Source organism: Physeter macrocephalus, chromosome 4, assembly GCF_002837175.3.
Source record: "Physeter macrocephalus isolate SW-GA chromosome 4, ASM283717v5, whole genome shotgun sequence".
Classification (NCBI taxonomy): Eukaryota; Metazoa; Chordata; class Mammalia; order Artiodactyla; family Physeteridae; genus Physeter; species Physeter macrocephalus.
The window spans coordinates 86,034,037-86,059,056 of record NC_041217.1 but is presented as its reverse complement, the minus strand read 5'-3'; the positions used below and the strand labels follow the sequence as shown (position 1 = coordinate 86,059,056).

The 25,020-nt window shown below is 41.4% G+C and overlaps 2 protein-coding genes across 3 annotated transcripts; one reads left to right on the top strand and one right to left on the bottom strand.

The window, feature by feature from the left end:
• The first annotated feature begins 6,799 nt into the window (after positions 1-6,799).
• On the top strand, positions 6,800-11,568 carry LOC102987170 (protein pitchfork-like). 2 transcript variants are annotated; one of them, XM_007101688.1, is made up of 6 exons: positions 6,800-6,852; positions 7,090-7,232; positions 7,857-7,955; positions 8,688-8,818; positions 10,213-10,330; positions 11,337-11,568. In XM_007101688.1, exons 1-6 carry the CDS (start codon positions 6,834-6,836, stop codon positions 11,403-11,405), a joined length of 579 nt encoding a protein of 192 aa, XP_007101750.1. In that variant the 5' UTR covers positions 6,800-6,833; the 3' UTR covers positions 11,406-11,568. The 2 variants fall into 2 exon arrangements, with proteins under 2 accessions (XP_007101750.1, XP_023975700.1); XM_024119932.1 differs by lacking the exon at positions 7,857-7,955 and having other exon boundaries at positions 6,834-6,852; positions 11,337-11,405.
• A 732-nt stretch (positions 11,569-12,300) lies between these two features.
• On the bottom strand, positions 12,301-16,009 carry LOC114486054 (acidic mammalian chitinase-like). The gene is made up of 5 exons (XM_028488167.1): positions 15,981-16,009; positions 15,226-15,349; positions 14,907-15,059; positions 14,045-14,161; positions 12,301-12,390 (listed from the first exon to the last, which is right to left on the bottom strand). The coding sequence occupies exons 1-5, from the start codon at positions 15,992-15,994 to the stop codon at positions 12,301-12,303; spliced, it is 498 nt and encodes a 165-aa protein (XP_028343968.1). The 5' UTR covers positions 15,995-16,009.
• Positions 16,010-25,020: the final 9,011 nt, after the last annotated feature.

The following is a 25,020-nucleotide window of genomic DNA, read 5'->3' as shown; positions in this document are numbered from 1 at the left end:
CATGAGCTGCTTGTAAATTTTGGAGATTAATCCTTTGTCAGTTGCTTCATTTGCAAATACTTTCTCCCATTCTGAGGGTGGTCTTTTTGTCTTGTTTATGCTTTCCTATGGTGTGCAAAAACTTTTAAGTTTAATTAGGTTCCATTTGCTTATTTTTGTTTTTGTTTCCATTTCTCTAGGAGGTGGGTCAAAAAGGATCTTGCTGTGATTTATGTCATAGAGTGTTCTGCCTATGTTTTCCTCTAAGAGTTTTATAGTGTCTGGCCTTACATTTAAGTCTTTAATCCATTTTGAGTTTATTTTTGTGTATGATGTTAGGGAGTGTTCTGGTTTCATTCTTTTACATGTAGCTGTCCTGTTTATGTTTTGGTTTTTGATAATAGTCATTCTGACAGGTGTGAGGCGTTATTTCATTGTAGTTTTGATTTGCATTTTCCTGATGATTAGTGATGTTGAGCATTTTTTCAGGTGTCTGGTGGCCATATTTATTTATTTACATTTGGAAAAATATATTTCAGGTCCTCTGTTCATTTTTAATCAAGTTGTTTGGGTTTTTTGATATTAAATTATATGAGTGCATATATTAAGTTATATGAGTGCTTTATTATTCTAAGGGATATTAACCCCTTACTGAATATATGATTTGCAAGTGTCTTCTCCCATTCAGTAGGTTGCCTTTCTGTTTTGTTGCTTGTTTCTTTCTCCTTGCAAAAGCTTTTTAATTTGCTATAGCTCCATTTTTCTTTATTTCTCTCTTTCTTTCTGTCTTTTCTTTCTGTCTTTTCTTTCTTTCTTTCTTTTCTTTCTTTCTTTCTTTCCTTCCTTCCTTCCTTCTTTCTTTCTTTCTTTCTTTTTTCTTTTTTTCTCTTTCTTTCTTTCTTTCTTCCTTCCTTCCTTCCTTCCTTCCTTCCTTCCTTCCTTCCTTTCTTCCTCCCCCCCATTTTGTTGTCCTTGCCTGAGGAGGCAGATCCAAAACAGTATTGCTAAGATCCAAGTCAAAGATCTGACTGCCTATGCTTTCTTCTAGGAGTTTTATGGTTTCAGGTCTTACATTCTTACATTCAAATGTTTAAAACCAATTTGAATTTAGCTTTGTATATGTTGTAAGATAGTGTGGCCCAATTCATTCTTTCACATATAGCTGTGCAACATTCCCAACACTATTTATTGAAGAGACTCTCTTTTCTCCCCCGTTCTGTATTCTTGCCTCCTTTGTCATAGCTTAATTGACCATATGAGCATGGATTTATTTCTCAGCTCTCTATTCTGGTCCATTGATCTATGTGTCTGTTTTTGTGGGAGTATCATAGTTTTGATGTCATATTTTACATATTTTTATTTTGCATACCCTTAACTAATCATTTTAGATGTAGATTATTTTACTACTTTTGTCCTTTAGCCTTCATACTAGCTATAGGTGCTTGATCCACTGCCTTTTACTTTATGTTTCCATTTACCAGTGAGATTTTCTTTCATAATTTTTTGTATCTTGTTGTGGCCTTTTCTTTTCCATTTGAAGAAGTCCTTTAACATTCCTTACAGGGCCAATTTACTGGTGATGAACTTCTTGTACAGTTGCTTCTCTGGGAAACTCTTTTCTCTCCCTCAGTTATGAATGATAACTTTGCTGGGTAGAGTATTCTTGCTTTTTTTTTTTTCTTTCAGCACCTTTAATATATCATGCCACCCCCTCTGGTCTGTAAACTTTCTGCTGAAAAATCAGCTGATAGTCTTATGGGGGTTCTCTTGCATGTAACTAGTTGATTTTCTCTTGCTTCTTTTAAGATTTATTTTATCTTTAACTTTTAGACATTTTAATTATGTCTTGGTGTGGGTCTCTTCTAGTTCATCTTGCTTGGGACTCTTTGTTCTTCCTGGTCTTGGATGTCTGTTTTCTTCACCAGGTTAGGGAAGTTTTCTGCCATTATTTCTTGAAATAAGCTTTCTGTCCCTTTCCCTCTCTCCTCCTTCTCAGATTCCTATAATATGAATGTTACTACAATGTGATGTTGTCCCCAAAGTTTGTTAAACTCTCCTCATTTTAAAAATTATTTTTTCTTTTTGCTGTTCCAATTGTATGGTTTCCACTGCTATGTCTTTCAGATTACTGATCTCTTCTTCTCTGTCATCTAATCTGATGTTGATTCCATCTAGTGTATTTTTTTTTTTTTTTTTTTGTGGTACACGGGCCTCTCACTGTTGTGGCCTCTCCTGCTGCGGAGCACAGGCTCCGGACTTGCAGGCTCAGCGGCCGTGGCTCACGGGCCCAGCCGCTCCGTGGCATGTGGGATCTTCCCAGACCGGGGCACGAACCGGTGTCCCCTGCATCGGCAGGCGGATTCTCAACCACTGCGCCACCAGGGAAGCCCTAGTGTATTTTTTACTTCAGTTATTGTATTCTTCCCGATTTGTTCTTTTTCATATTTTCTATCTCTTTGTTGAAATTCTCACAGTGTTCATCCTTTCATACTCTATGATCATTACTCTATGACCATTACTTTGAACTCCTTATCAGTAGATTACATATCTCCATTTTGTTCAATTATTTTTTTGAGGTTTAGTCTTGTTCTTTCATTGGAACATATTCCTGTGTCTCCTCATTTTTTCTAACTCTCTGTTTGTTTCTATATATTAGATAGATCAGCTACATCTCCCAGTCCTGAAGGAGTGGCTTTATGTAGAAGAATTCCTATGGGGACCAGAGAGCAATCACTTTTGGTCACCAAAGCCAGGCACTCTAGAGGTGTACCCTGCATGGGCCTTCCTGTTGTGGTGGTTCTATGACAGTTGTGGGTGTGCTGGTAGGTGGGACTAGCCTCAAACTGGCTGAAAGTGAAGCTTAGCCACAGCTGCTGTAGGTGTACTGGTGGGCAGAGCTGGATCTGGGGAGCTGACTCAGGGTGCAGCTGCAACATTTAAAGCACACTTCTGGACAGCACTGACCCCTGGAATATCAGACTTAGAATTCACACCCACCACCACATTCCTCCTCTACCAGGGACAGAGCTGGTTGTGAGTCAGCCCCCCAGAACAGGGAGACAGTCAACAGTTAGCTTGCTTCAATCACCCAGTCCCCTTGAAAGAGACAATACTTTTCAGAAGAGAAAAAGGATACAGCAATCTGCTGCTCCCATCCCTGATTCCTGATCACAGGGTTCTACATCATACTTACAGCTCAGAAAAGCCTGAGTCCAGCACAGCAAGTGAACAGTCTTCACTAAGAGAGACCAGGAAGGGAGCATTAGGAGAGAAGAAGAAGGTTGAGAAAGGTAAAGCCCATGGGTCTCAAGACAAAACCTGACTGGGCAATCCCCAAAGCCCACTCTAAAATGATCAGAGAAGGTGGCTTGATCCCCACTTTGGGTTAAAGTCTGGCTGCCACTCAAGTCTACAGTACAAGTTCCAAGGAAAGATAAAGGAAATGGAGGAAACCCAGGGTTGACAGCCATCCTGGCAACTAACCATCCCATCTGGTCCCTCCCTGTAGCTTTGGCAATAACCCAGAAACACAGGCTTTCCAACCACACAGCCCTAGAAGCTCACAGTATTAATCATTTTGGATGTTGAGCAGGAACAAGACCATATTTTAGCCATTTGCAGTCAGAGACCATAAAACCCCCAAAATGGACTACAGTCTTAAGAGATCTTTCACATTCCAAAACCTCAGCAACAACAGTGCCTGCTTTAAGGAGCTACCCAATCAGCTAATGCTATGCCAACACAAGTATCTCCTCTCATTCTTCCTATTCATACCCACCAGGCCCTTGATGACAAAGAACAGTACCTGTGTGGGGAGAACACCAGCCCAGTGACACACTGGGAGTATACACAGCTGAGCTGAGGGCACAGCTTGCACTCTTGGTGTCCACAAGGGAGATAGTCCCATTCTCATCACCTGAAGGAAAGAGAGAGTACATCACAGAGATTACAAGCATGGGCTTTGGACTCAGCCAGATCTGATTTGAATGCTAGGTCCCCATCTTGAACAAGTTAATCACTCTGAGCATCAGTTTCCTCTTTGGTAAAGTAGGAATAACTAGTCATTTGGGGGTTGTGGAAATTAAATTAATGAATGACATAATTGCTATCACAAACTATGTCACCATATACCCAGCCATATCACCATGTTAACATAACTGTCCCTACTATACAACCGTATTCCCTATGTAACAATCCACTTGCTTTGTGGTCCACTGACTTCTAGCCATGAATACAAGAGCCACAGTAAACAATCAGGAATCAAATCTACTAGGACAAAAATCATCATGTTCTCCAAAGCCAAACTAAAACCACTTTTGGATCATCTCACCTCCCTTACACCCCCATTAATATAATTCATCTTGTGCCCAAGTGTGCTGATGAGACTGAGCAGCCAGAGTCTCGATTTATGGCATCAGCTCTCTCGCTCATCCTCCCCTTCCCAGAGTCAACACACAGTTCGACATGCTGCCTTACCAAAGACAAAGACTTCACACTGCTGAGGATGCCAAGCCAGGGAGGCGGGAAGGTAGCCAGAGGCACCGCAGCCTGCAAAGGGGAGAAGAGTGGTCTGGAACAAGACTCCGAGCCCAGCTCTGAGCTGAAGCTCCTCAGGCGAAGCACTCGAAATCCCAGGAGCACCTTTATTCAGTTTCCCAAGCCCTGCTAAGGCAGTCCTGTCCTCATCCTTGACCCTCACAACCTACATCTACCCATCAGCCTCCTGCCCTTTCCAGATGTGAGTCACGGGCAAGTTTCAAAACAAAGCATGAAGAGAACAACTCTGGCCCCTTTGTTCACCCATCCAGGAAATGTAAATGACCCACCCAGTAACTAGCCCTTCCTCTTGGGACCCACTGCGTGAAATGGGGTCAGCAGAACTTTAGTGGGAAGAAAACAATTTTGTCACTTGTGTCAAAGTGACTGGGCATCTGGCACCTTCACCTTTGACTCTGGTCAAGGAAAGCCTCTTCCAAGTGGATTCCTAGTACCATCTAAAAACAAAATAGCCAAGGCTAGGACTGAAAAGGAAAGAACATGCACTCACCTCGTTATGAATTCAGAACCATTTGCTGAGCAAGGTCCCAAACCTTGATGCTAAGAAGCAAAAGGAAACAGAAACTTAATGTTGACCTACACTGTCTACATAAAAACATGTGTTCAAACAAGAAATTCCTTTAACAGACACATCCTATGTCTTTGCCTACTGGACATCTGATACAGCCTATTTTTATAGTAGATTGCAAAATCTCTAAGGAAACCTTATAAACATGTCATAATTAGTCACTGGGTTCTTAAAATAAGTCCAAAACGTTACTTAATGAGGCCAGTATGACACTAAAGACCCACAAAGGAGGCCTAGAGACTCGATGGGAGCAGGGACCAACCAGAAGTCTTTGCTATCACTGACAGTTTGTGTGCCAGAGCTCAGCACACTGACTGTAGACATGATGTCATCATGCTTATACTTGCAAAACTTGCTGACAATGAGTGTCTCATTCTCATCCAGCTCCCACAATTCAACAGCCACCTGTTGGGAGTGGGGAAGAGGGTGAGGAAAACAAGCTTGGAATATGCCAAGACAGCAATTCACTTCTAGGATTCAAGTAGTCCATTGTCAATAAACTAACAAATTAAGTTATTCCTATAAAAGCATAGTCTGCATCTTTAGAAGGTTTAACTAACTCTCAAGCCATTTGCCTTTATTCTGGCATTACCGATGTCCTACTAACAGTCCAGAAAATTAGGTGGGGAAAGCTTCTAGAAAAAGACAGGGAAAGATGGAATGGCTAGCAAAATCCATTATCCTGCTTCCAGTAAGAAAACATTGCAAAATAAGTTCTTAGGAGACAAAGATGAATCTCCACAATTATCTGTGTAGCACACAGTCCAGTATGGTTAAATCTTCTCTGTTATTTGGACATTAATAAATATTTGTTGAACAATTTGAATAAATGTCTTACAGAGTCATAAAAAATATGTTGAATAATTCAGTGTCTTCTCAGTTACTGGCTAAGTTCAAAAACCCTCCACATAGCTGTCCTGAATAAGTAGTGTTCAAGCTCAACTGCCAGAGAGGCTCAACATTTAATGTCCCACTTTTACCTTCCATGCAATGTCTGCCAACACCCAAATGATGTTTTTTTTTTTAAATTCCAGAGTCTCCATTGCTGAGCCTGACATTCAAAACAAAGAAAGCAAAATGGGAAGAAATGGAAAGATACAGGTAGTACAGATTGGACATTCTTTTCTCTGAGGCGCCCATTCAAATTTTTACCCATTTTAAAAATTAGGTTCTATTTCTTATCGTTAAATGTTACTTCTCTCTCCCTCCCCGCCCCCCCGCTCCACGTATAATTTTTCTGATATGATTCCCCAACCACCCTAAAAACTCTACTGTCACTCTCCCAGAGATTCTCTCAAACATTATGACCATACACCTCTACAAACGTGAAAATCAACATTGATAAACACTATCATTAAATCCACAGACTCTATTCAAATTTGGCAATTGTCACAACAACACATCTTTCTTATCTCATTCAGGAATACGTGTTGCATTAGATTTTCATGTTTCATCAGTATCCCTCTGAAGTAATTCCTCAGCCTTTTTATGTCCCTCATATCCTTGGTACACATACAGTCACTTTGTTTTTGCTAGTTCACATTCTCCTGGGCTCCTGGCCCTTGGAGGTGCAGGTTTCCACCCAACGTACCTCCGGGGCAGCTCCGCTTGCCGCGCATGTGTGCTAGGAGCCACTCCCCTCAAGGAGCACTAGAGCTGGAGCTGCCGGCCAGCCTCTGTTTCCTAGGCAACGCAATACACAAACGCTGGCCCTAGTGGCACTGGCGCAATGTGCTTCAACAAAGCAGGTGAGGAGGGCTGAGTCAAGAGTAGAGGCCGGAGGAAGAGTGGGGAGACTAGGAAAGACCAAGGGGGAAAGGAGGGAAATGTGTTCACCCCCCTCCTTGGATTGGTCACGGTTTTGTTCAGAGTTCTGTCTGCCCAGGTCTCTGCTCCCCTTCCCCACACCCCACCTGCCCCCAAGCTCTCACTTAGACCACGGGGCCTTCCCTCATGTGGAGTTTCTCCTCTTTCTTGCTTTCCAGAGACACTGGTTAACTACTCCTTTGGAACATGTCAACAGAGGAAGCTCTTTCCTCACTTCCACCCCCCAAACTTGTTGGGGAACAAGTTTCTCCCTCTTAGGGGAGCGCCCCACAGAGGGCCTGGATGTTACATAGCAGAAGATGTGAGTATTCACTTTCCTTTAAGTAGGTCTCAGTTCCCAGACTATCTAAGGGTACCTAAGTTTCCTGGAAGAAAAACCCTGGGAGATTTGTGACCTTCAGGGTCCCAACATGAGAAAGTGCCCTGGTCCTCTGCAACCAGCTGTCAGAGCCAATATCAGAAATTACATTGCTTGCATTGCTCCTCTTTGAATCCCCACCAAATGCAAGCCTTGGCCTTATGTGGCCCCCAGTATAGTTCCCACATCATTCCCACCTACAAAGGAATCAATAGCTCCCCTTAGTCCCAACCGGGACTGTGGCTGTGCTGGTAGGTCAGTTTATGAAATCATATAATCAGACTGACAATTTCATGAGAGCAGATTCAGCTCTGTGGGCCTTAGAAAACTGGATTCACTGGAATGCATAGAAATGTCATTCATCTACCTATCCAGCCACGTTCCTTTGTAGAGTTGCCTGTGTTACTTATGTAATTGTTTGTATGGTCTTGATGCAGAGGAATCAAGAAAGAAAGAGCAACTTTGGCAGAGAAGATTCAGGAATACTCTACGTTCATTCTGTTTTAATAACTATAATGTTCTCTATGTGTGTTTTTTCTTTCTTTGTTTTTTATATACTACCGGAAGATGTATGGCTTGGCATACAACCTCTCTAAGATCCCGACCAGCATAAAAGGATATGCTTTTGGAGCCAGAACAGCTGTAAGGTTTAAGCCAATCAGCAAGGTTAGAAATGGCTGAATGTACTTAGATTTTAGTGTGATCCATGATCCTGCATGTATTTGCATTGGGGAGCAAAGCTAGAGGTTTCCTAAAGGACATGCCCTGAAATTCAAGAAAAAAAGTCATTTAGATGAAAGCTACTAAGAAGCCTATATGAAAAGCTTAGATGTTAACATTGCAAATGTGTATGTGTGAGCATCCTGGGAGAGTGGAAAATAATTCTCAGAAGGAATGGTACCAAGGCAAGGCTTCAGTCCTGAGATACCTGATGTTAAAATACCAGAAGCTTTGTTTATATGCATCATATTATCTTGTCAGTTAAAAAACAAATTCCAACTTCTTCACCCTTTTGTGTGATTGGAGTTCAAGTTTTCAGTATAAGCTCCTAATCTCTTGTTGGACATTTTCTTGATGCTGAAGCTCAAGAGGGATACTGGCTCTAAAAGAATCTCTGAGTGGGATGGTGGGATGGTGGGGGTAGTAGCTGCAATAGTTACCTTGGCTCTCTACCCACCATAGGTTTATTTCTACAACCTAAGCATTAGGTACCTTTAGGTAGCTGAACCATACCCTTATCTTGGTTTTCTACCTATTGTAGGCCTATTTCTATAGCTTGAGGTGGTTCAATCATAGCTCATACATGAACAGGGAGAGGATGATTTTGTTTTTTCTACTTAGAAGGCTTTATATGTATTATATTACCCTCTAACATATTGATCTTTTTCTTGGAAATAGGATATGACACCTTACCCAGGCATGTACCAAACAGTCGGTCCTCAGGAGCAAACACACAAACAAAATTTTGCTCCATTTAATGCCTTGTTGCCTCGATTTAGGACATACTCTAAGGACACTTGTTATCCTGGGTAAGTGCCCCTCTTTCTGCTGCACTTCAACAAAGAGCAATAGGAAAGGAAGTATAAAAAGGGGTTACATCCCAACTATGCCCTCTAAATAAGAAACTATCTATATTTAAAGATTCAACCTCTTGCCTTCCAGGTCTCTAGAATTACAAAATTATTATAGAGGATAGTGATTCATTCAATAAATATTTATAAATGGCCAAGCAGTTTTGTAGGTTCCAAAGATTTTGCACTAAACCCACCACGTAAGGTTCCTGATTCCTTGGAGCTTACACTCTAGAGTCCAGACAGGTGAGAAGCAAATAAACAAGAAAATATCAGTGGTAATGAGGAGAGTGACTATATAATTTATTAGCTAGTGTGTCACTTCTGAAAGTGAAAAGGGATCTTATTAATAATTATACCAAGACTGTAGCCATAAGTTAGGGCTGTCATGAGCACACCAGGAAGTATAGTGACCTAGTGATGTGCTTATTAAAACCAAACAAGATGATATGATATGGAGTGATGGCTGGAATCTACTTTGGCAAGGACTGTCAAGATAGGTCTTTCTATGGAAATGACACCTGATCTGAAATCACAGTGATAAGACTAAAATGGCCCTGTGAAGATCTAGGCCTAGAGCTTCCCAGGAAGGAGGAACTGCAAGTACAAAAGCTGTAAATTGGGAAGAATTTGGTGTGAGGAAAAAAGAAAAAAGGCTAGTATGGCTACAGTGTAGTGGGCAAGGAGGAAATGAGAACAGAGGAGGAGGAGGGACTAGAGTATATAGGCCTACTAGACCAAGGAAGGCATTCTAAGTGCTTTAGGAAGCCATTCAGAGTATGTGGAATTGTAGGGCACAAGGTCAAGGTCTTTCTTTTACTGGTGAGAATTCCAAGGATAAGAGAGTGACTGTAACTCTCTCAAGGTTTCAGTAAAGGAGTAGAAGTGTTAAATCTTGATTCCCATGACCACTCTATGTGTTATTTCCACAGCAAAGAGTCTACACCAAAAGACAAAGTGTTATGAACAAAAGCAATACAAAATATCCCATTGTCAGGAAATTTCACATCATGGGCAGAACTTAAGCATCACTGTGGAAGATCTCTTTTATCATCCACAATTTCTGGGATCTTTTGGTCTCTCAGCTAAGAATACTATGGTTCAGAAATATTTTAAATTAGAGTCGATTTTTACCCTCACTGCATGTCAAGACTAGAACTCTTGAACACTAACACCTATTTAGAAATGCACTAACAGGCAAAGGAACACTATGCTTGCCTGACATTAAGATCTAATCACTCTGTTGCCTTTTCCAAAGGAGTGAGGACTAGTTCAGGTGCACATGTGGTACTGATGAGGTTTGTATATGGTCACTAACTCATCAACATAATATTTTATATTTTTATTTCTAGCCCTGGCACATATAACCCAGAGATAAAGGCACCCCAAAAAGTCACCTGGCCAATGAAATTTGGATCTCCAGACTGGGCCCAGGTTCCATGTCTACAGAAAAGAACCCTGAAAGCTGAGGTAATAAGATTGGACTTCTGTGGAGCCCTGTATTTAATACTTCCACGTGTATCAGTGATTCTTAACCAGGAGTCTGTGAACAAGCTTCAAGAAGTCCTTGTTCCCCTGAAACTACTTGCACAATTTTGTATGTATATGGATATGGGGATCTTTTTGGAGAGTTACACAATTTCACTTGACTTTTAAAGGTGTGTGTGCTGAACAAAAGTCACATTTTCTTACTTAAACCTCAAACAATCTTTTGTGGTAGTCCAAGAAAATTATCCTCTATTATGGAGGAATAAACTGAAGCTCAGACGGATTAAGCAGCTTGTAGTTGTGACTCCTAAGCCAGTGCTCTTTCCATCACAACAATTGAGTATTAGATCATCAAGTGGCTGTAGATAATTCTGGCAAGAACATGGATTTCAGGGACAGACTGCCTGGGTTCAAATACTAGTTCCACATTTGCTTGCTGTGTGTCCTCTAACTTTTCTAAGTCTCAGTTTGCTTGTCTTTAAAATGGATGTAATAATAGACTCAATCTGATAAAGTTGTGAAGATTGAGAGATCATAGAAAAGTATTTAGCACTGTACCTGTAACATAATAAATGCTCAATCCATGTCAGCTATCATAATTCCAGAGGTGCCCTATTTTCCCCTAGTGGAACTTTGGATTAATTCTACAAGTATTTATTAAATGCCAAATGAATTAGCATAATTGTGATAGGGCCTATGGGTAACATTCAAGAATTAAACACATAATCTTTGTTTTTAAGAAATTTACCAGCTATACTTGAGTATTTACCAAGAGAAAATAATTCCTATGATATATCCTAGAGTAAGATGACAAAGAGTAGATGTACATAGCAATGTTGAGAGACTCACTAAGGCTAGACTCTTATGGGTTGGGGTTCAGCTAGGCCACAACAGCTCTAACATACAGTTCTATTTTGCACAGCCAAGAAGACCAGATGCAGAGCGTTTTCATTCTAATATTAACCTAGACAACATTCTTCCATTGCAGCTATCCACAGACAAAGAGTTTAGAAAGCATCGGAACCGTGTGGCCTACCTAAGCCTGTATTACAACTGAAAAGCTATGACTACCTTGACATACTCCTCCTGACCACAGACTCTCCAGGATTGAGGACAGAGCTGCTCTTGTCCTTCTGCATTGCTCTGGCCTGCCTGTCTGCCAGCATGAGGCACAGGGAGGGGCAAGGGGCTCATAACTACTATATAACAGCATAAAGACTAGTTCAGAGGGTTCTCTCTCTATGAGCTGGTTTGTTGTGTATACATGTAGATGGGTCAGGGGGGTTTCTACTGAGTGTTCAGTGGGGTGGCTTCACGTTATTGAAATACTTGTGGGTCCCTGCCCTCTAGCTCTAATTCCCAGGCACGAGTTTTATGTTTTCTACCACTAGCCCTGGTGATAGGAAACTGTTGGTCTACACATATCAAGGATTTGGATGTCTTGCTTGGACCTGTATTTGGGCTTGCTGTATGCAGAGGATTCTTAAGGCAGAATAAATGTTTTAGGAGCTCTTCCAATTCCTGGACAAGATGGCGGAGTAGAAGGACCTTGAGCTCACCTCTTCTCATAAGCACATCAAAACCACAACTAACTGCTGAACAACCATTGATAAAAAAGACTGGAAACTACCAAAAAATATTCTACATCCAAAGACATAAAGAAGTAACCAAAACAAGACCATAGGAGGGGCACACTCATGATATAATCAAATCCCATACATCCTGGGTGGGTGACCCACAAACTGAAGAATAATATCACAGAAGTTCTTCCACAGGTGTGAGAGTTCTGAACCACACATCAGGCTCCCAGCCTGCAGGTCTGGCATCAAGAAGAGCCCTCAGAGCATTTGGCTTTTAAGGCCAGTGGGGCTTAATTACAGGAGCTCCACATGACTGGGGGAAACAGAGACCTCACTTAAAGGGTGCACACAAAATCTCACACACACCAGGTCTCAGAGCAAAGTCAGTAACTTCATAGGAGCCTGGGCATGAACTACCTGCTGGTATTTGAGGTTCTCCTGGGGATGCGGGGGCAGCTCATCCTGGGGACATAGACACCAGGGCTGAAAATATTGGGGAGTGTTCATCTGCATGAACTCTTGCTGGAGGCTGACATCTTGCTTGGGTCATTAACACCAAGACCTGGCCCCATCCAACAGCCTCTAAGCTCCAGTGCTGCCATGCTTCAGGCCAAACAACAAACTGGATGGGGATACAGCCCCACCCATCAGCAGACAGGCTGTCAAAAGTCTTCCTGAGCCCACAGCGACCTCTAGACATGCCCCTTGACATGGCCCTACCCACCAGAGGGCCAAGACTTCCAGCTCCACCCACCAGTGGGCAGGCACTGACCCCTCCCACCAGGAAGCCTGCACAAACCTCTAGACCAGCCTCACCCACCAGGGGGCAGACACCAGAAGCAAGGAAATTACAGTCCTGCAGCCTGTGGAACTGAGTCTTCAAACACAGTTCGGAACCTACCCTGGGATCAGCTGGTCCCTGGTCTTTGGGAGATGAGAGGGGAGTGTACTCCTGGGATACATAAGACATCCCCTACAGAGGGCCACTTCTCCAAGGCTGAGAAATATAACTAACCTTCCACATACATCAAAATACAAATAGAAGTTTAGACAAAATGAGATGGCAGAGGAATATGTTTCAGATGAAAGAGCAAGATAAAACCCCAGAAGAACAGCAAAGTGAAGTGGAGAGAGCCAATTTACCTGAGAAAGAATTCAAAGTAATGATTGTAAAGATGATCCAAGAACTTGAGAAAAGAATGGATTCACAGAGTGAGAAGTTACAAGAAGTTTTTAACAAAGAGTTAGAAAATATAAAGAACAACCAAACAGAGTTGAAGAATACAATAACTGAAAAGGAGCTCTTCCAAGTGTCTGAGTTCCCTGGCATGGAGTGGGAATGTCCTGATTTGATTGCCTTTCCCAGATTCATGTAAAACTCACAGAGTCAAAAATCGCCCCTTTCAGGGACTTCCCTGGTGGCACAGTGGATAGGATTCCACACTCCCAATGCAGGGGGCCTGGGTTCGATCCCTGGTCAGGGAACTAGATCCCACATACATGCTGCAACTAAGAGTTTGCCTGCCACAACTGAGGAGCCCACGTGCCGCAACTAGGGAGCCAGTGAGCCGCAACTAAGGAGCCCATGTGCTCCAAATAAGGAGCCAGTGAGCTGCAACTAAGGAGCCCTGGAGCTGCAACTAAGGAGCCTGCCTGCCACCACTAAGACCCCACGCAGCCAAATAAATAAATATATAAATTTAAAATCCCCCTTTCCCATTACATCATCTATTTAGTCTGTCAGTCATCATCATACTGAGTTCCTACCATGGATCAGGTAGTGGCAAGCACTGGGGATACAGCAAGAATCAAAATAAACTATCTACTGGCTCCTTGGGCCTGGCTGAAGTATGAGAAGGACTCCCCAGAGAGGCTAGTGGATTGTGTCTGTCCCCCACTCTCCGTTGTAATGATGCGCTGAGTCTCACAAGTTACTCTAGGTGTGTCAGGGTCAGACCTCATAGGAGCCACATTCAAAGTACTTATCTAGACATTGCCTGGTGTCTACCCCACTTTGTGCATATTTAAAACTTTGAAACCATAGATGTTAGTGAAATGGGCTCCTGATGAGCTTAAGATTCAAAGCTAGAATTGTAATTTTTTACACTGTTCATACCTTATATCCATAGCTCTCAATATTGTCATAACCAAACCATTCAGTGTTTTTATAAGCATATAGTACTTTTTGGTCTTCAGTCCAGGCATTTGTGGCTTTATTTAGGAATATGCAGATCTATGCAGGGAATGAAGAAGGCAACATTGAACATGTCACAGATTATGTCATGTATTGGAAGAGAAAGGACTTAAATGGGAGAAAAATAGTAAGAAATGGGAGGGGGATGGAAAAGGGGACGTTGTGAAATATCTACATTAATTTCACATATTTCTCTCAAAAGTGATTTTGTTTCATAAAATGAAAACAAATTTCTATGAAAACAGTCTACAAACAAGTGAAATTCTAATTCTGTACCCAGAGGTTGAGAAATGGTAAGCATGACCATATATGCTGCGATCATTCTTCCACAAACACTCTAGTCTTTGACAAACACTGCTAATCATTCTCTGGATTTTCAGCATAGAATTTGAGTAAAATCAATCAATTCAGATTGGCAGGGAGATCAAAATATTTGCCATCCCCAGGCTAGTCTGTTGAAATCCTTCTCCACCTATTTACATGGACGTACTAAAATTCAGTATTGCTTTGGGCTGTGGGAAAGATGGTGCCATACACTTCAAAACCCAAAAAGGAAATTCAGATTGATTTTTTTAAGTGAAAAGTATTACACAGCCATCAACCTGCCTTTCCACAGGCTTCTATGCTCAGAGCTGTCAGATCTGTGAAAGCTGGGATGGATATAGGATCTCAAGAGCAGAAGGGTAGCAAGATGACTTGGAGAGTGGAAGAATTTTCCCCAGGGCATTTTAGCCTGAATTAGCTATGTTAGTTACCTCATAGTAAGCCCAGAAGCCAGCCTCACCTGTGTAAGGACCAGATGAACCTGCTCCAGAGAGTAGGCACAGACTGAGGTGTCAGAAGTGCTGAGCCGGAAAGTCCTCCCATAGGTGGGGAAACCCATGATGAGCTTCTCCGAAGGGACCCCACTGTCTCTCCAGGGCTTCATGGCATATTCCTGCAGAAGGCAACATAGACATTATTCCTCACCAGTATTTGTTCCATATGATTAACAAAGTCTAGCTAATTGTCTCCCAAAGAGAAACTCTGTTTTCCAACAACCAAGGCTCCCAATCCCTTCCCCATCTCCCTTCTGCATATGATTTGAGTCTTTTCTTTCTTACACAGTTGCAATAACACATGTCACCTCCATCCTTGTTTCCTACATGCAAGAAAATGTTGTGTCCTGTACATGTGCCCCAGCCACCATGGAAGTCATAGGTCATCACACTGATGGGATCAAGGAGCCTGGAACAAGAGATTTTGAACCGTCAAGATCCTGGGAGCATTTTCTTATAGACAATTTAAGAGCAAGAAATGGTAGCTGTGGAAATTCATGATGTCAAGTAGATGTCCATATGGCCCCACTAATGTGGCTTCCTTGGTGTCTCCAGGGAGCAGATTATCTTCTGTGACTCCCATAGGGCTAGACAGAAAGTCTCCTTTACTTCCTTGAAAGATTAAGGGCAAACCCAGAGAAGAGGGAATGATATGTTGTTAGAAGAGTGTGTTTTAGAAACACACATCTCCAGGGCCATGGTAAGCACAAGTGAGTAGCTTTGTCAATAATAGTTTTCCTGATCTTACAACCTTTTCCAAAAGGAACTGCTAATGAGAATTTCTATTACATATAAGGATTTGCCAAGGTCTTGAATCTTGTTCCTCTTTTCCCCAGCACCCATATCATAGTGGCAATTTAAAGGAGTCAGTTCTTTATCTCAGAGCCAATAATTCCCCAAGCTTCTTTGGCAATTGAAGATACCAGCTTTCTCAACATTATGTTTACATAACTACTTGGGATGCTCTCCACCAAAAAGTTTACGAATCTCTGCTCTAGGATTTGGGGGCCCTGGGAAGTTCATCGCACTGACTTCCCAACCTCTGCAATTTCATATCCTGTGTCAATGGTCCCTTTGCCAGCAGATTCAGCTGTTGTGATCAGTAGTCTTGGGTATCCTGTTTCCTTAGCCTCTTCTTCAAAAGCCTGTAGAATTTCCTGGAGAGAACAAAGGGTGAATTTTTGCAGTTGTCTTCATTATCTCTGTCCAATACTATGTACATTTGGGGGTGCTTTCCAGCTTATAGCAATTCCCTTATCTCTGGAAATAACCCCTGAAATATAGGGATAGGTTCTGGCAAGGTGTAACTTAGACCAAAGAGATACAAGGACACTAACAGTCCTTGAATCCAAGTCACATTTAATGACAATTCTAAAGAAAAAGCCCAGGAACTCCTGGCAGAGGGTCTAGGAATTATCTTGCCTGCTGTGACTTCACTCTCTCCTTTAAAGCTCTAGTCTCTCAATTTTTAATAACCATGCCTCTTTCCTGCCTTCAGTCCTTTGCTAATGCTGTTACCACTTCCTTAGAAAATTCTTCTTCCTATCTTTTGTATGCCTGGCTCCTTTTAACTCTTCATATTGCAGCTTAAATATCACTTCCTCTGAGAAGGCCCCCCGCCCAGACCATCCTATTTGCTGCTATCACTGCTGTTATCACCATTTGCAATTATTTGATTTTTTCTTTTTTCATTTTATTTTTCTTTCTTTTCTTTTTTTTCCCCCCTCTGTATCCTCCACTATGCTGTAACCCCCCAAGAGCAGGGTTCATACTTGTCTTGTTCACTGCTCTATCTCTAGTGAAAAGCACAATGTATGGATCACAGTAGATGCTTAATAAATACTTACTGAACAAATGATATAACAAATGGTTCCACCTCCTCAACTCAAGAACGTCCTCCTTCAGTCCCTTCAGATACCAATATCCTTTCAATAAATCCTCTTTTGGCTTCAGTTAGCTAGAGTATGTTTCTGTTGCCTGCAAACCACAAACACCTTCACTAGTGTACTTCCAAGGGCAGCATCCTTTGCTATCCCCAGGAAAGGCAACTCTCACAGAAAATCTACTAAGGTACCAGCCTCTCTACAAGAAGACACAGAGCTAGTGCTTCATTCCCACCTTAATCAAGATGGTAAATCGCTGTTTGTCCTCAGGTGGGAGGGATATTCCCTGGGATATTCTATATCCCCTGGATTTTCTATATCCAAGTCAATGCCATCAAATCCATGTTGACGAAGGAAGTCAATGACAGAACAGATGAAGATTTTGCTTTTGACAGCTGTGGAGACCATGGTGGTGAATCTAGGCAGAGAGTTTGTCTGTATTAACATCACAGATCCAGGAATCCTCCCCACACTATTCTAATATTAATTTTTAATTTGCATTTTATAATAACCCCTGTTGGATTTTTACAGTTAAGATGAACTAAAAAATGTTAATGTTAATTAATGGATGAATATTTTTAATTTAAACTTTTTTTTCTTTGATATACCCATTGAATAGTATTTTTCTACTTATTCATAAGATCAAAGGTACATGTACATTTTCTTTTTTAGTGAGATCTTTCAGGGGCAGTGGTTTAGATAACTATATTTCTTTGATTCTATGATGTTTGTTTTACATTTACTGTTCCCAAATTAAGATGTGATTTACAGTCTGTGAATACATTTAATGAGGCACTTCTGACACCACAAAGAATATGCTATTAAATATTTTCTGAATCCTATATTTGAAGGTGCCTTAATATCTAGAAAATTTAGCTCCTCTGCCATAGTCAGCAGTTTTATAGTCTATAAACACATGTTTATACACCCTCAGAGGGGAGATCAAGATGACAGAGTGAGAGGACGTGGAGCTCCCCTCCCACCATGAACATACCAAAAACACATCTACATGTGGAGCAATTCTCACTGAAAACAAACTGGAGACTGGCAGAATGACTCTTATACAACCAAGGCTGTAAGAAAGATTCACATGTAATCAGGTAGGAAGGGAAGAGAAGTGATCAGGTCAGGACCTGCACCCCTGGGAGGGGACACAGAAGAGGAGGAGGATTATGTGGGTTCAGAGATCCTCCCTGGTGGGCCACATATTGGACGTCCCATCCCTGGGGTCCAACACCAGGAGGATAATTCCCCTTAGGTGCTTTGAAAACTAGTGGGACTGGCAAGGAGCTATAAGAAACCTAGACTCCACTCTTGTCGAGTGTACACACACTTGCTAATCCTCAAAACAAAGTGGAGGAAGCAGATTGAAACTGCCTGGGACTCTGACCGGTTTCCTACCACTGCCCCAGGCTCAGCAGAGCACCCGCTCTGGGTCCTCTTTCTCTGCAGTGCAGTTCCACAGTAGGGTCAGAGCAGCTATGGCCCAGCGGACCATGTAGTTGTGAGGGATGTAGCTGGCTTGGACCCAGAAGGCATCTCAACAGGACAAGGGCAGCCATTGTTGGAACCTAAGGAGGCAGTGGATCAAGATCAGTCTGGGCTGCTCACTGCTGCTGGGACCACAGCAGCCTGCGCCCCAACCCACACTGGGGTTCTAGTCCTGACATCACGAAAGGAGAAGGAAATGCAGAGTTGGAAGGAAGGAGGGAAAAAGGAGTAATGATCAGGAAAACTGGAGTGTGGACAGGAGGCTGTGTTACTCCTTATCTAGTTGTACCTGCCGCAGAAGAGCCAAGCCTGAAACAAACAAAGAAACAAAATACAAAAACAAGGAGTCCTCAAATGGGCTTCGCAGTTAGGACCTGCTGCTACCCAGGAGACTTCCAGGATATGAAGTGCCCAAAGGCCTTTGATTTATCAGTGGCCTTTCAGAGCCCAAGGCATTGGGGTGGGGCGGGGGGACCGGCAGGTAGAAGCCTCACTGAAACAGAAGCCTGCCCTCCTCCCCATTCCCAGGGACACCCCATGATCTGTGGGAAGGAAGAAGGGCAAAAAGAGTAGGAGACGCACAGGCCCAGAGCAGCATCCTCCCCACCATGCCTACACACTGGCCATCTTGGGCAGCCTCTTGGCGCAGTCCTTATGTAAAGAGGAGACCCCTTTTATCATTCTGAGACAGCACAGCTGCCACCTTATGATCACACATGCCCGAGGCTGTCACATTCATATCTCCACCCATCCCATCTCATCCCAGATTCATGAGAATCTAAAGGGAAGAAAATCCCAGGAGAGTTCCCTCACTAGCTCAGGCCTGGCTACTTTGAAAGAACTGCTTACAATTGGAAGCCTTAGCTCAGCACTGAGGCCAAGTCTCCCTGGGGATGTGGAAGCCCAGGGAAGGAATGAAGGGCACAATGCTGGAGTGAGGGTCCCAAGGTAAGTGTCCAGAACCAGGAAAACACATTGCAGGGGGTGGTTATTTGCGATATTTGGTATTCATTTAAGGCATGTAATTTTCCTCCTATAGGACCATTTAAGGCCAGTGGCAAGGGTCCTGGAAGGAACCTGGTTCAGGGAAGGATTAGCCCTGCTCATCTTCTCCCCCTTGTCCTCTAGTGATTTTACTGCCATAGTTCTGGAGGGAAAGGACAGGGGCAGACATAGGATGCTGCAGCTGCCAGCTATCCCCACTTATTCCAGCCCAGGGAAGAGATGGAAAGAAAGCAGCTGCTGCCAGAGAAACATGGACCTTGTATCTCCGCCCCCTCTTCATCATTCTTGGAGGGATGGTGGTATTAGGGTATAAGGAACATTGTGTCCTATTTTTGCTAGAGCTTGACTCCTTAGGAAAAACAGATGAGGTTTAGAGGTGTAGGGGAAGGAAGGAGAGGTGTGCCTGGGAGAGTAGTCAGTGCTACAAGGCAAGCAGGAGTTACAGAGGTCAGGGCCCGTTTTATCTCACCTGATGCCCCAAGGCCATAGATTTGCCACTGTCAGCAGCCACATCCCTCAAACCTGGGCCTAAGCCAACTAGGCAGATAAGAGTTGGCACAGGTGGAGGGGCAGCTGCCAGCCTTGGCCTTAAAGCAGGTTCTCAGGTTGAGCCAAGTATTTCTTCAGTGTATCTAGCCTCCTTTAAGTCTTCTCGAGTTCATCTTTGGATCCCTGGAAGTTGACACAGACTAGGTACTTGATACAAGTTGGTTGAATAAATGGATGTCTCTTCTTCAACATTTCTGGTGTTGGGAAATCTCATGGCCAAATATCAACAACCAAGCTATTCCTGACTCTATTTGTTATCTATTGCTGTATAACAAAATTATCTCCAAACTTAGCCACTTAAAACAATAAGAAATATGTATTATTTCATATAGAATCTATAATTCAGGAGCAGCTTGGCTGAGTTGTTCTGGATTGGGTTCTCTCATGAGGACTGCAGGTTGCAGTCCAGATGTTGACTGGAGCAGTTACTGAAGGCTTGACTGCATCTGAAGGATCCATTCCTAAAATGACTCACTCACATGGCTGGCAAGCTGGCGCTGGCTGTTGGCAGGAGGACTCAGTACCGCCTTGTGGGCCTCTCTTTAGGGCTGGGGGAATATCAGCTGATTCTCCCAGGGTAAATGAACCAAGAAAGAGCATGACGGAAGTCCCACTCCATCATATCCACAGTGTCCTTATTGGTTACATAGGCCAGTCTTATCAGTGTGGGAGGGGATGATACAAGAGCATGAAGACAAGGAGGCAAGAATCACTGAAAGGCAATTTGGAAGCCTTATTCCAAATTTTTAAAGAAATATTTTCTTGACCACTTTCACTAGTGTATTTTTCTTGATTAACCTGATAATCAGTTTATCCAATTAAAACACACACTCACACATACACACAGCTCTGGGATTTTTACATTGTGATACATTTAGAAATTACTATGTGAAAATTGACAAATTTATAATGTTGAGTTTTCCCATATAGGTATATGATTTATTCTGATGGATTAGAAAAGCCAGGAAGAAAGAAATTTATATATCTTATTTGCTTCTGATCCCCAGGGCCTAGCAGAATCCTGGGAAATAATAGATGCTCAATACATATATGCTTATTCTTTATCTCTATCAGGTTTAGTTGAAATGTAAATAAATTGAAAATATTTTTCTAGGCTCTGGAAGTTCTTAATTCTTTCTTAAATGTTTGAGGACTGTCTGGGCCTGGTAGCTTTGGGGGTAATTTTTAATAGCACTTTCAACATCTTCCAAGGTTATTGGTCTGTTTAAGTTTTCTACCTCTTTTTATGTCAATTTGATTAGTTCATGTTTCCCTACAACTTATTCATCTAGATCTTTTAGTTTATTATAATTTGAATCATCTTTTTATCAATGGTAATCTCTGGAAAGAAAACAACATACTGATTCCACATTCAGGTAAGTCTAAAGCGAGCTCTTCACTAGAATAGTAGAGGGATCAATACCCTAAACATACAAAATTAGAAAAGTCTTCTCTTCTTAAATCCAAATCAAGCCAGATTAGAGGTAGGAGGACGCTTTTCACCAAAGACTAGAGCAGAGTTGTAGATTACCACAGAATTCTTTGCTCAAAGTGAAAAGAATACTAGTTTTATTCCTTTCACTAGATAGACTGGAAAAAATATATAGTCTTGAAATATTTGGTATTTAGTTTCTTTGCTGAGTTACACAGCAATAGCTGTTTCTTGATAGGCAAAATGAATTAGTCTCAAGTTCACCATAGCAAGGCAGTAATTTTGTATATAACATACTGACAGATAGAAAATGCATATTTTCTAGGGTTTTGTTCAGTAATTTACCTCAAAAGCTCATCTCAAACTCTCAGATGAGAAATTATTGAGGGTTAGAAACCATAAGTTGTCTTGATGTTCAAGGTACTGACTCTCATGGTACATCATTTAAATTGTAATGTCCTATGCCTAGGTGAAATGGTTCATGGGTCCTGGCCTACTCTAAATAGGATGACCATCCATCCCACATTTCTGTGGACTCTATAGGGTTATACTATTATTCACTCAAAAATGTCCCAGTACTGATACATTTACAACATGAATACTACAATTCCATGCATATGAGTATCCTGAAGAGACAAATGTGTAGACACAGAAAGCAGATTAGTGTTGCCTGGGGCTGAGCAGGAATGGGGAGTGACCGCAAATGGGTTGTTTGAGGGATTTTTTTTTTTTTTTTTTTTTTGGCCACACTGAGCAGGATGTGGGATCTCAGTTCCCCGACCAGGGATCAAACCCATGCCCCCTGCAGTGGAAGCGTGGAGTCTTACCCACTGGACCATCAGGAAAGTTCCCTGAGAGATCTTTCTAGGATGATGAAAATGTTCTAAAATTGATTTGTGGTGACAGTTCTGTAAATTTTACAAAAATCTTTGAATCATAACATGAGTGAAATTGTAAAATTGTATTGTTAAAATGAGTAAAATTCATGGTATGTAAACTATACCTCAATAAACTTGTTTTTAGAGAAGGGGAAAAAAAGTATCCCAGGTTGTGAAGTAAAGCATATGGTCATCCTTTCTAGAATTTTTAATTTTTCTCTGCAAAAATAAATTTAAATCCCCACAGCAGGAATCATGCCTTGTGCCTCTGCTTCCTAGAGAATCAGTAAGTGAACCAATGTGTATGGAAGTATAGCTTCTTTGGTTCAAGGTGTTTCTCTAATTACCTGGTGTCTAAAGCCCCAGCAGAGACTTGAGCTTGGAGATCAGAGGGTATAAACCCTCACTGCAGAAGTTTCCCAAGAAGTCATCTAAGCCAAGCCCCCAAAACATGGCACCATCCATCAAACCCATTGGCTTTCAGAAACTTCACTTGTGATATGAGTGTCATCTATCAACCTAGCATAAAGTCTCTTAAAACACTGTAAAATTATTGAAAGCATTATGCAATACCTTTGTAAAAAGAAAAACATCATCATACCACTGTAAAATAACTCATCACTTTTGCATGTTAATCACAGTCTTCATGCACCCACCATCATTATTTACAAGGTCACCATCACAGCATAAAAACCATCTCTATCCTGTTTTTTATCTTTGTTTTCACTTTGGATGACAAATAACATTTCTCATGTTTCTGCTTAATCTTTATACTTATTTTTAATGATTTAAAATATTTTTCATGTTTATGAAATATAATTTAATACACCATTATTCATTTTTGCGATGTTTTACAATCATAAGCAAGACTCTGAGAAATACCTTAATACATAAATGCTTTGATTATATTATCTTTCCAAAAATACCCAAGAATTGAAATTGGAGGCTAAAGAGTATACATATTTACACAATTCCTGTTATATACAGCCATATTGTTTTCCAAAAGAGGAAGCCAACCGAACCCTATACAAGAGGCTCTTGGAATAAGTGTTCTTACAAACTAGGAGTCTGTTAAGGTGTGATGAATAGAGGATAAGTTTGGAATTATTCAGACCTGTAAACCAAATCCTAGTATACCATTTACTATATGTCCTCCAAAAGTAAATTAACCTCTCTTAGCATCAATTTCCTTATTAGAAAATGAAAATTATAATACGTATTTCATAATAATAACATTTCCATTTGTTGAGCATACATTCATCATGCATTCTTCATGTAATCCAGCCTCTAGACTTATTATAAGAATTAAATGGAATATCATATGTAAAAAAGCTAGCACATTGTAGATAATCAATAACATGTAGATTTCCTTCTCTTTCCATGGAATAAAAATAAATTTTGTCATAATCTCAAAAAAGAATTCTCTAAGCAGAGAGAGCTTTGTCTTCAGTTACGCTTATGGAGTGCAAGCAGCCTCCAACAAGCATGCAGACATGGTCCTGAGGCCAGGATTTTATTGGCAAGTGCACCTACAGGCACCATCAAGTCCCCTTTTGGTCTCCAATGAATCGTCAAGGTCTGAGAGACTGAGGCTACCCACTTCTCACACACTTGCATTAGTGGTAATAGGGTTGCTTATGGTTAGATTTACCGTCTCCTTCTTAAAAGTTATGCCAGCAAAATTATTGGGCCCTCTGTGACCCCCCCATGGCAAAAGTTTGGCACTTTTGTTACCCTGCTCATCAATACAAGGGGTAATGTTCCTCCTCTTGGGCAGCTTTAATTCTATCTCCTCTCTTATGAACAAAGGGGTATGAACACTCAGAACCTCCTTCCTGCTGCCCCAGGCCAATCTCATCTTCCTTTGTCTTACCTTTGCTTACTCTTCTCTAAACTTATCAAAGGAGGGAGGACAGAGATAGAAAGGCAAGGCTGAACATGCAGTTAGAGATAAAAGAGTTGGTCGGGGTTGGTGAAGAAAAAACAAATATTCCAGTTTCAATTTCTTCTCTACCACAACCTCTGAATTTGATTACAAAGAACCAGAAGTGAGCGTGTACATTTGTAAAGGTCTTTTGGGTATTAGTGTATATGTGTGTCTGTGTACATGTCTAAGAAGGTAAATGTCAGTGATTCATGTTCATGTATTTTATATACATTATATATGTGTTATATAAATTATATATAATACATAAACATAAATCCTGACATATATGTAAATCATTGATTTCTTTAAAAAAATTTTTAAATTTAATTGTATTTATTTTTTTATACAGCAGGTTCTTATTAGTCATCAATTTTATACACATCAGTGCATACATGTCAATCCCAATCGCCCAATTCATCACACCACCATCCCCACCCCCCCACGGCTTATTGACCTTGGTGTCCATATGTTTGTTCTCTACATCTGTGTCTCAACTTCTGCCCTGCAAACCGGTTCATCTGTACCATTTTTCTATGTTCCATATACATGCGTTAATATACAATATTTGTTTTTCTCTTTCTTACTTCACTCTGTATGATAGTCTCTAGATCCATCAACGTCTCAACAGATGACTCAATTTCGTTCCTTTTTGTGGCTGAGTAATAGTCCATTGTATATATGTACCACATCTTCTTTATCCATTCGTCTGTCAATGGGCATTTAGGTTGCTTCCATGACCTGGCTATTGTAAATAGTGCTGCAATGAACATTGGGGTGCATGTGTCTTTTTGAATTACGGTTTTCTCTGGGTATATGCCCAGTAGTGGGATTGCTGGATCATATGGTAATTCTATTTTTAGTTTTTTAAGGAAACTCCATACTGTTCTCCATAGTGGCTGTATCAATTTACATTCC

Excerpts from the sequence above, each read along its gene's own strand:
- LOC102987170 (XM_007101688.1), top strand. Across the intron at positions 7,233-7,856 it reads GATGTTACATAGCAGAAGAT|ATGTATGGCTTGGCATACAA; the intron begins GTGAGTATTCAC and ends TACTACCGGAAG. Across the intron at positions 10,331-11,336 it reads AAAGAACCCTGAAAGCTGAG|CTATCCACAGACAAAGAGTT; the intron begins GTAATAAGATTG and ends CTTCCATTGCAG.
- LOC114486054 (XM_028488167.1), bottom strand. Across the intron at positions 15,060-15,225 it reads ACATGTGTTATTGCAACTGT|GAATATGCCATGAAGCCCTG; the intron begins GTAAGAAAGAAA and ends TGCCTTCTGCAG. Across the intron at positions 12,391-14,044 it reads TTGAGAGCTATGGATATAAG|GATGAGCTGCCCCCGCATCC; the intron begins GTATGAACAGTG and ends CTATGTCCCCAG.